Below are 12,165 nucleotides of genomic sequence, written 5' to 3' on the forward strand. Positions count from 1 at the left end.
TCTAATTATGTCGGCACCTCCCTCAGCATGGCTATGATAAAGAACTTAACAATATTTAAAAATGATACACACTACACACTATACAACTCCATCCTTAGTCTTATTCCTAACCTACACAAATTCCAGTAAGATGGATGAGTGGAAATCACCGTTAGCCCTACCTGGTTCTGATGATCGCTGGGGGGGTGGGGGGCCCTCATAAAGTCTGACAGCGCTACAAGAGAACACTGTGTTAAGGGAAGTGAGGAAAAATTCTGAGCTATTAATTCAAATGAATAAAAACATAAGATAAAAAATAAAATAAAATAAGAATCTTCTGCATGAATGAATACACAATTTGGGCACTTTGTCACGTCCTCCTGACTCTTTATAAGAGCCGGCTAGCTAGCTGCTAGTACACCACCTGATGTTATGTTCTCTTCACCATTACACATACCATTATAAAGATATAATTCTTCCTGACATTTTAAATATCAGACAATACTGTAGACTGAAATTACTCAATTAAATTACTTACCTTCTTCAGCTGAAATGATTCCTCTTGAAAACGAAGAATGACTGCAGCCTTGAGGATCCTAACAGATTTAACTGTCAAAACTCTTTTTTTCTAGGCGGCTGAGCTCCTTAATTATAGCTGTGGCCTGACTGTGACTTAATGAACTCCAGGCCAAAAGTAGATACACACAGCTACACTGAGTATGGACCTGCCGCAACTACACCTGCTTTCAGCCCAGATTGGTCCACATAGCAAAACCCATCTGTCAGCCAGAAATGGGCTCTGGGCAGTTACCTTTTCACAGACACTGGCATTGAGATGACAGTGGCACATTTCTACCGGAATCGGCCTAAATGAGCTTGCTATCTGGGTATTCTTCTTCTTCTTCTTATCCATCCATCTTCTATACCAGCAGGGTACACCCTGGACAGGGTGCCAATCCATCGCAGGGCACAATCACGTACACACTCACACACCCATTCATACACTATGGACACTTTGGAGAACATGCAAACACACACACAGGGGAATCAAACCCCTGCCCCTGGAAGTGTGAGGCAAACGTGCTAACCACTAAACCACTGTGCACTTCTTCTGCTTATTATTATTATTATTAGTAGCAGTAGTAGTAGTAGCATTTAATTTATTTATTGTTCCTCTGATTATAGTGTCGTGGCAAACAATCGTTCCAGATTGACAGAGACAGAGGGTTTGTAGATGTCAAAAATTAAACTTTATTGAAACAATAGAGTGAGACAGTCTGCAGAAAGTCTAAATTATGCACACAGCCCTTTTTATACCTTTCTCCACAGCATTCTCATCTTAGGCAGGGTTTTGCCTTTTCTCATTAAAAACAGACCAGTCTTCTTCAACACAATTAATTATTCATGTCTATATGTTATCTTAAATTTGTGGAGCATGTGCAGTTAGTTGTTTTTCTTGAAAAGGTTTTATGAGGACCAAGGTTATTATAGTTTTTATTTTGTTTTGACTTTATGTTTTCAAATTCAGTTTAGTTTTAATTAGTTTTTAAAGCGGGTTTGCTAGTTTAGTTTAGTTTCTATTTTTTGAGAATGCTTAGTTTTAGTTTAGTTTTAGTGTTAGTTTTAGTCTTTTGTAATATGGGTTATTTGTCAAGGCCAGAAAAAGTATTGTGTAATAAAAACATCATACAATTTTAGAAATATGTATTCAACAATAACACCAGTACATAAAATGTACATATGGGCACAAATATGTAAACAGTCTACATACTGGAGCCGTTATCTGTCACAATGAGCAGCACCTTGTCTTCTCCTATACCCCATGCATCTAATGGCTGATCAGTGCAGTGAGCAATGGACTCCCCTGTGTGTGAGTGCTCCAATTGGAGCAGGTTAAGCAGAGCATGGTGAACCTGGCCTCTGGGCGGATGATAAAAACAGGCTGACACACTCATGAAAGATGCTGTTAATCCTCTCTTGCTCCAACCATCTACACATAGGGTCAGCTTCCTCGCATCCTTAATAACCTCTATTAATTTCTGCTTTGCCGTATCCATCTTAGCCCCAATAAGGCTGTTGACTCTTGCAGCTGCAGGTGTTTTGAACTTTGGTTTGAGTAAAGTGGCGAACTTTTTGAAGGCAATCAACTCACACAGTTGTGTAGACATCCTAGTATCAATAAACATATTATCCAACGCTTTCTCCCGCTTGTGGTGTTCCTGCGTATTTACTAACCAGCAGCTATCGGTTCGCCGGTGAAAGCACTGCTGTAGTGTTCTCTGTCCTGCGGTTGTCTCCGTCATGCTGTTATCCTTTACCTTATTAAGGTAAGCTAGGTTAGCCTCCTTGTGCGCACTTTTCAAATTCGTGGGGTTTTTTTTTCCTTTAATAAATTGTCCACATATTTCACCACCTTCCACTGCAAGGCACTTGCTTTTATCTGACACACAGTCCTATTCAAAGTAATCCCAAATAGGACTCTGCCGCTTTCTTCCGACTTAGGCGAGGAGCATGGACTATGCTGTGTTCAATTTGACATGGAATGTCGTAATTTCCGTGTTCCCAGTCGGAAATGTCAACTCGGAAAGATATTGACAAAGACGAAAACTAAGGATATTTACTCTATAATTGTATTTTATTTTAGTTATTTTTGCAAACAGAGAATACAGTTTTAGTTAGTTATCGTTTTTTTGTAATGCCTCATTTTTATTTCGATTCCAGTTAATGACAATGTTTTTCACACCTAGTTTTCGTTTTTTCATTCACGATTATAACCTTGATGAGTTTCTTTTCTTCTTTTTTTTTTAAAAAAAAAAGGTTTCACTCAGACAAAGTGTTTTTTTGTTTCTCTCTGAGCAACACTCCCTTCTTATGTCTCAATGAGCTTCTGACTGTTTCTATCTGCCGTCCTAGCTGATGTCTACCTCCCTTCCTAAGGCCCTATACTAACTCGTTAATTGGTATCCAGCCTCAATGTTGTTTATGTGCAAAAGCAGTTTTCAGCGAATGTCTAATGCCAATTTATTGCTGTGCAGAAAGGTGCAGGCTGATACCGAAAAACAATTATTGTAGGGCTGCACGATTAAGGCCAAAATGATAATTCCGATTATTTCGATCAATATTGAGATCTCGATTATTTATCACGATTATTAATTGATTTTAGTGACAACATATTTTTATTGCACTTTCACATTATTAAATTTTCTCATGCCACAATAGAACACATAAGTAGTCATGAGAAAACTTGAGCTGGTCAATTATGACAGAATTTAGGAACATAGTGTGAGCCATGACAAATTAATTTACCTTCTGATAAACTAAATTTAATATTTTCAGTTAATTTTACAGACTCTATCCAAAATACAACCGTTAACCTGTTCCAACTTGTAAACAAATACAATAAACATCAACGTTCAGTCTTTGAAGACTGCTCCTCTTAAATATATATAAGCTACACTATTAGACATTTTCCACTTTCATGGTTCTGGGCTGGAGTCAGTTCTTGAACCGCTCTGTGTATATTGTGTATATATCTGAATAATCTCATTTAGGATGTAATTGAGTGAGTTCATTTAGCTGTCAGATGTAAGGCGCTTTAGTTTAATGGTGTTCATTACTGATGCTCCAATCAGGATTTTTAAAGCCGATACCGATCCAGATACCAATCTTTTTTTGTTTAAGCTTTAATCAGGAGGTCTGTCATAAACAGTTAAATGTAAGCTCTCTGCTGATGGTCACTGTTAATTGAGTTAAAATAATAGCAATGAGATACTGTTGGTTAATTGATAAATACACAAGCATAAAATATTTATTTTAAAATATCTTAAAAACAATAGAGAGTCCTAATTAAAAGTAGACTAACAGAAAAATGATCCATATTAGGAAAAAGGCTAATAGCTTTCTAAGGAAATAGCTTACTAAGCTTAATGTCAAATTGATATTAAATGCAACCCATAGTAATTAAACATTATTTCATTTCTCATTTTATTTATATTTAATGAAGTTATTATAATATCTATTTTTTATATTAAATGATTTATTTATAACTAAGCACATTTTCTGTCTTTACATGTTAGTAGTTTTATTTTTGTTTGTTTATCAGTTTTAGATTGGTTCCCCCAGTACAGTGTCCATGTCTGCTGATAATATTGTGTTTTGGGGGGTTAAATCAAAACATGGAAACTGGGATGGGCTCCAGGTTCCCTGTGACCCTGAAAAGGAGTAAGCTGTAGAAGATGGATGGATGGATGGATGGTTTGTGAGATCATGAAGTTGAAGCAGATGATGTACAGAGTTACTTGTCATCATAATGGCTTCTCTGTAGTATTTACACACTTGTTCGGTTGACTGAGGAGATGAAAAGCAGTGTGAAAGTAACTGTTGTGCGGTGTAGATGCATTTTGGACTTCCTGTAGTTTTTATCCCGATTGTATTATACAACTCTGAACAGGTCACTCGCACCGGTGTGAGAAAATATTTATTCACAGTCGCACAAAATACTTTTCAGTCACAAATGCGAGTGAAATGGTCGCACTGTAGAGCCCTGAGTTTATCTGCAAAGTTTTTTCCCGTTCAGCATGATGACGTTTAATGTCCCCGACAACCTCTGTAGTGCCATTTAGCATCATGTTAATGTCATGATTTCTCCACGCACAAAGTGCTGGAGCTCCAAGCGAAGCTGGCAGCTCAAGGGCTAAAATGTAACTCCGTTTCGGGGTTTTGACACTACAAAATGACATCATCCCTGCGCTGCTCTGTGGTGATTGGCTGTAAGAGTAAGGAAGCGCTTGAATTGATCTGCAGCGGAGTTTTCTATTAGCGGAGGATGAACTTTAAATGTTTAGTATCACAGTCGATAATGTTCATTTAATCGTGGGCAGTCAAAATCGTAATCGCGATCGATATTCGATTAATTGTGCAGCCCTAAATTATTGTACAGTAAGACAATGAATTCATCTAACTTAGTACACACTTAGAATATAACTTAATAAAAGTGTTCTATGGATTTAGATTATACTTCTAAATATTGATTATACATATAGATTATACTTGTTAATTAATATTGATTATTAGATTATGCTTAAGTAATAATTCTAAATGCTGGTTATACATATTGATTGTACTTTATTAACATATACAAATGTTAATTACACATACTGATAACACTTCATCAATATTATCTATATATTGTCCCCCTCTGGAGTCCCACCTGTCTTGAGAGAGTAATCTCAGTCCAGTCCCTTCATTTACACTAACTCATGATCAATGTATGATCACGTCAGCCATCTGTCAATGACCAAATCCTGAAAACACTCTCTCGTGGAGTACACAAACAAACCTCTCCTTCCCCATTGGCTAGAAAGGAGTAAAAGATTCTGTCTTCCTTTCCCTAACCACAAAAATCAAGACAGTGTTTGTAAGTGTGAGCATGCATTAGGTTCAGCACTTTCCCGTGGTTATGTAGAGTATACCGTTGATTAAGCCCATATAGCTGATACAAGTATAGATTGATAAACATGAATACAAAATAACTTCCTCAGTTTGATTACAATGATTGGTCAGACAGTGATCACCCTGTCTGTAATCACACACTTGATTACATTTTAATAGAAAAATGGGAAAATAGAAAAAATAAAAAGTTCATCACTTCCTTTCTAAGTGGATGTCCAAGCCATGTTTGTCTTCAACCCAGATTCTTTGCTTATGGCAGGGGGTCACCCTTGGGGAGAGGTTAGGTTAGCAATTACACCCAGGGCATGGCTCATCAAATTTCTTCTTTGTCCTCACTTGAGGAACTGGAATCTTTTTCATCCTGCTGCAGTTGTTCTGTGATATAATCTGGCTTAGTGGGTCAACCTGGGCGGCTGTGGCTCAGGTGGTAGAGCGGGTTGTCCACTAATCGTATGGTTGGTGGTTCAATTCCCGGTCCACATGATTCCACATGCCAAAGTGTCCTTGGACACTTTGGCAAGACACCGAACCCCAAGTTGCTCCGATGGCAAGCTAGCGCCTTGCAATGGCAGCTCTGCTACCATTGGTGTGTGTGAGTGTGTGTGTGAATGAGAACCAGTGTAAAGCGCTTTGGAACCGCTAAGGTTAAAAAAGCGCTATATAAGTGCAGACCATTTACCATCTATCAACCTTGTATGTCCTTTCCCTTCTGGGCTCGAACACCCCTAGGTACACCTGTTCTCCAGGAGTCACTGGACAAGGAACATTTGTCTCCTCTCTCAGTTCCCTGCTCTGTTCCTGTGAATAGATAGCTTCATACATAGCAGTTAGTTACCGCATATGAAGGCACCAATGATAAAACGATCAGAGTCACATTGTGCTTGAATTCCAGAATTTGAATTTAAAAGTTCAGAACCTTCTTATGTCATAATAGTTGAGAACAGAGAAAATCTTGATGATATGTTCAATACACCGATTCATAGTCTTTATGAAGACACCAAAAGTTATCAGCCATTATTGTTTACAATGTGTTAATTGAAGCATGAAAAAATGCTTGCGCGGACTCTGATATTTCTTTCGTGGTTATTCACAGTAATACAGTGATGAAATTATACTAATTTATTCAACTGAGCATTATCAACATCACTTAAATACTGAAAACTCACCGAATATACATTATACATCAACCTCAACTTGAATATTATTAATTATTAATATTAATATTAATTAATGTTGATAATTAATTATTAATATTATTATTATATTATCATATTAATATTAGAGCAATTACTAATGAGAGATGTTGAAGAAATTTGACAGTAAGTTATCAATGAAATTCACTCATCTGGGCGTCCGCCATTACTCAAAGCCTATTGGCTGATTCCGGTAATGTGACTGGACTGTGATCATTTTTCCATAGCATGGCTTCATTTTAAATGAAAATTCTGTGACCCTGATCTTTCTATCATCCAAGTACATTTATGAGATCATTCTTCAGTGCTCAATCAACAGCCGTGGATGCACAACTCCAAAAATACAGTTTTTACTCTGATACTCTGATCATTTTTTCATGGTTGTCTTCATATATGCTCTTAGTTTCATCTGCAATTACTCCAGCGACAGTCCTTCATAAGGACCTCTCAGATATGGCACAGACATGGGTCGACCCGTAAGCATTTCATGCAGTGTTAGGTGCATATTTCTGTTAGCCTGCATGCGATAGTTCATTAGTGCAAGAGGTAGAGCATCTACCCAAATGAGTTTAGTGTCAGCACGAATTTTGTTAAGCTTAGCCTTAAAGGTACCACTTAACTTTTCCACCATTCCCTGTGACTGAGGGTGATAAACACATCAAAATGTCTACTTTATTCGCAGTTACTGTAACACTGTTTTTTGAACAAACGCTGAGCCATTGTCAAAGCTAATCTGAGATGATATGCCAAATCTAGGAATGACCTCTCTGGTCAAAAATATAACCACTATTCCTGCAGTTTGGTCTGCTGATATGTGGTCTGTCACCAAGTGTTTCAACAGCCCTTCTGGTACTGGTATGTGCCCTATTGGTGCTGATGTTCCCTTTCTGACATTGTTTTGAGCACAAACTTTACACTCAGATAAAAATTTATCCACCATTACCTGTAAGTATGGAGACCAGTACCCTTGCTGTTTTATCTTTCCCATAAATAGTTACCAACTTTCAGTGTATTAGACTATTCATATACACAAACATGATTATTCATTTAAATGCAGGCACTTCAGACACATTTAATTATAAAATTGTATAATATTAATGGATAATATTTCATCAGCACCCATACACATCTGTCCAACTTTCATGGCTGCCTTTCCAACTCAAGCTGACTGTCAGGCTAGGGCACAACTGAACTCACACATTTGACATTTGTATTTGCACACGTACAGCTACTGTACACTTGAAGACACTTAGGCTGTTGGGAAATATTATTCAGTATAACACATACCAAGTGGTCAAAATACTGTAGTAAACAAATTACATAGGCTAAATAACTGACATGAGCAGTAGGACTTAGGTATATAGATGGAAATACATCCATCCATTCATCCATCCATCCATCTTCAATCGCTTACTCCTTTTCAGGGTTGCGGGGGAGCCTGGAGCCTACCCAGGGAGCATCGGGCATAAGGCGGGGTACACCCTGGACAGGGTGCCAGTCCTAGATGGAAATACAGTAGGGTCAAAAATTCTGAAACCACATTGAATATCTGGGATTGTTTTCATGTAAAATGGGAAATAAACAGAAGGTTTAAATTGTTTGTTTATTTATTTATTTATTTATTTTAGAAAACTATTTAAAACAAAGAAAGAAAATATTTAATATTCAACATTCTGCACTATTTCTAAGTCCCTATTTAAATATAAGCAAATTTGTGATATTGAAAATGTTAACTGCTTTGTATAAAAGGTCAGATTTTCCTCAATCCTAATCTTTTCTATTGAAGCACGTGTTCAGATGATACTATGAAGGATTTGATATAAAATGGATCATAAGGTTTTGCAAAAACTTGTGGAGTGCAAACTCAAAAGCACACTGTTATTAAAGCAAAAAGGGGACAAACGAAATACTAAGAAATTAAAATTCATGTAAATATTTCAAAGATTCTACTTTTCACTCAAGTTGTTGTCAATGTTATAATTTTTAATGAAAATTGTTGTATTAAATCAGAAAAGATTGGTTAGGTTGGAGAATACATAGCAAGGGATCTGAGACCATTCCTCCATACAGAATCTTTCCAGATCCTTCAAATTTCGAGGTCCATGCTGGTGGACTCTCCTCTTCAGTTCACCCCACAGGTTTTCTATCGGTTTCAAGTCAGGGTTTCTGGGATGGCCATGGCAGAACCTTAATTTTGTGATCAGTAAACTATTTTTGTGTTGATTTTGATGTATGTTTTGGATCATTGTCCTGCTGGAAAAGCCAATCACGGCCCATTTTAAGCTTTCTGGCAGAGGCAGTCAGGTTTTCATGATATCAGAGTCCATGGTGCCATGTATCCTAACAAAATGTCCAGGTCCTCTGGCAGAAAACAGTCCCAAAACATTAAAGAGCCACTGTGGGCATGAGGTACTTTTCCATATGGCTACCTCTCGGTATGCATCAAAACCATCTATGGTGTTTATTGCCAAAAAGCTCCATTTTGGTTTCATCTGACCATAGAACCCAATCCCATTTGAAGTTCCAGTAGTGTCTGGCAAACTGAACACACCAGAGTTTGTTTTTGGATGGGAGTAGAGGCTTTTTTCTTGAAACCCTTCCAAAAAATTTGTGGTGATGTAGGTGACTTCAGATTGTAGTTTTGGAGACTTTCTGGCCCCAATACGCAACTAACTTCTGCAATTCTCCAGCTGTGATCCTTGGAGATTTTTTGGTCACTCGAACCATTCTCTTCACAGTGCATTGAAACAATATAGACACACGTCCTCTTCTAGGTTGATTCATAACATTTCCAGTTGAATGGAACTTCTTAATTATTGCCCTGATGGTGGAAATAGGCATTTTCAATGATTCTTATAGCCACTTCCCATTTTGTGAAGCTCAACAACCTTTTGTCGCACATCACAGCTATATTCCTTGGTCTTACCCATTGTCATGAATGAATAAGGGAATTTGGCCTATGTGTTACCTCATATTTATGCCCATGTGAAACAGGACGTAATGGTTGAACAATTTCCTGTTCCTAGTAACCCAGGTATACTAAAATTTTTTAAATATCAATGAGAATATACTTCCAATATATTTTTCTCAAATGAATTCATAGGGGTGCCAGTAATTGTTGCATACCTATATTTAACAAAGACTTTTTTTTTTAGGATAAACCGGTGTTATGTTTGCAATTGTTTGATATCCATGAGAGCAGAGTATTTTTGTGAAATGTTTTAACAAAACATCAAAAGGTTAAACAATAAAGACAAGTTTTCACAGCCTTCTTTGCTCATATTTACTAAGCGTGCCAATATTAGTGGAGGGCACTGTATGTAAGTTACTTGGCTGAAGGCAGATCATTGAGTCAGAGACTAGCTAGTAACTGAGAAATGAAAGGTTCCTATTATAAACAATGTAATCATTACATCTCTCATAACATCATCACCTTATGATGTCGAACAAGTAATTAATGATTTGGTTAGAGATACTGCTTCAATATTTTATAAATATGGAAAATGTTGGTGAATTGTGCTGTGTCCTATTTGTAATATAAATTGAGAAGTGCAGTGTGCTATATATGTGAAAAAGTACAAAAGCTTTACTTGCAAACCTGCAAGCTTCATATCTGCCACCCTGTATCTAACATTTGGCACTGTTGTATGTGGGAATACACAGCAGGAAATAAATAAACCTGGATCAACACTCGACAATTAATCAGATGTTTAATATACACAGTACTATCACTCCAAATTCAGTTGTATGTGCATAAAATACATAACAAGTAATGATAATCAACACTGATGTCATAAAAGAGAAGACATAAAACATGGTATACTTCAAGTAAACAAAAATGTGTTTATGGCTCATTACACCAAACTATGTAAACAACTCTCAGCAAGCATTCAGTGCTTCTTACAGTTTGATATTTGTGTACAATCAGCAGTTTCTCTCTACTAACAATGGTACCACATTTTAAAGTTTATTGTTACTGATGGAAACTAAGTGGAAACTTAATGTAAATGACCATACAATTTTGGTGATCTGATTTGATCCCTTTTTTCCCCCTCGTTATCCTTTTCAACTTTCTTTTTATCAATCCTATAACAGTTCCTTTCTTCCTATTGTGCTTATCTGTAGCCTGTCTGTTTTGTGTTATTCTAAATAAGTAACCCCATTACATATCCCCAAAATTGAATACAATTTGCCAATATTTAACAATTATGATATAAAAATCAAACTACACGGTAATCCTGGGTCTTTTGAAATCAAGATATACATCTTAAAAACCACAATAATTAGCATATCGTCTGTGCACGCAGTTCTGTCCTGTCCTGAAACAGTACAGCACAGTTCTTGGCTCTCATACTTGAAGAGTACAGTTAATCAAAACTACTCAGCCAAATGTTTAGAATGCAGTTGGATTTGACAGGCCTTCAGCAGGACCGAATCTTTCTGAGGCACTTATTAAATTGCAAATTCAGAGCACTGTGACTCATCCAAGATGGCACACAATTGTCAGGACCGAGTCCTGTAGCCGTCACACCTCAGAGCCGCCGCTGCCTTCAAAACCACTCCTCAATATAACCGGCTGCATGCTGGTAGAAACTGTTAGTCCCTTCTTCTCTGATCTCGTTCTCACGTCCCTTTCTGGTCTCCTCTGCGATCGAAGCAATAGAACAAGCATCGCCACGATGAGGCTGAAGAACAGCAGACCAACTGAGACTCCTGTAGCCATCACCGCCTCTTCCTCACTGCCACGATTGCCTATTTCGTGCTGGATGAGGCCTTCAGCGGAAACCTCATCAGCCTGCACTGTCTGCTGGTGCTCCAGAGCGATGTGCATTATGTTGGTGCCTCGATTGTGTTCAGCACTGATCATTTCAGCGATAGCAGGTGCATCCTGGTTAGAGCGCTTAGCACGGGTGTTGTGCGACACAAACGAATGGTACTCCACACTTCTTTTGCCGATGGCACGGTTTGCATTGTCTCTGGAGCGCACATTGTAAACGGTGTGGATGTACCACTCACGGCCTGCTGCCACCTGCCAGAGATGAGGAGATTAAAGCTGGAATCAGGATGATATTTTTTATCATCATGCATGTTTATTATCCGCCCTTCTCAATTTAAACTATTCAGTTATTGTTGCTGTAGTATAATGATTCTGTAAGCATTTCATTGTCTAGCACTAAACATTTGGTGATCACAGCGGAGACCTGGAATAAGGGAGTTGAGTCCAGTCTGAACCCGTCTGAGCCGAGTTGCTTCACTAGCGAGAGGGCTGATGGGTCGTCTACTGCCAGCACAGCATTGAAGTTCATATCACCAAAACTCAGAGCCTGAGTCTCCGGCTGTGCTTTGTCCTGTAAACAAAGATGAGTCACAGAAATACTAAACCATTGTCTGATATCACCCCCCCTTATCTCTAATCTGGACCCCTGCCAATTCCCAAGCACCAGCCAGCTCTCCCCATCACAAGACAGCTACCAACTGGTGAGGGTGAAGGCTAGCATGTGCCTCCTGCAAGACACATGAAGCCAGCCAACTGCATCTGTTC

The 12,165-nt window shown here is 38.1% G+C and overlaps 1 protein-coding gene across 1 annotated transcript in view; it reads right to left on the reverse strand.

Annotated features, from left to right (window-relative positions):
- Positions 1-10,325: 10,325 nt before the first annotated feature.
- The window catches only part of frem2a (FRAS1 related extracellular matrix 2a), an 88,941-nt gene continuing 87,101 nt past the window's right edge, over positions 10,326-12,165 (reverse strand). The window contains exons 23-24 of the mRNA XM_053644656.1: positions 11,825-11,971; positions 10,326-11,652 (exon numbers count right to left, since the gene is read on the reverse strand). Coding sequence (XP_053500631.1) covers positions 11,149-11,652; positions 11,825-11,971 — 651 coding nt within the window. The 3' untranslated portion in view covers positions 10,326-11,148. The remainder of the gene's footprint in view (positions 11,653-11,824; positions 11,972-12,165) is intronic.

Source organism: Ictalurus furcatus, chromosome 16 (genome assembly GCF_023375685.1).
Source record: "Ictalurus furcatus strain D&B chromosome 16, Billie_1.0, whole genome shotgun sequence".
Lineage (NCBI taxonomy): Eukaryota > Metazoa > Chordata > Actinopteri > Siluriformes > Ictaluridae > Ictalurus > Ictalurus furcatus.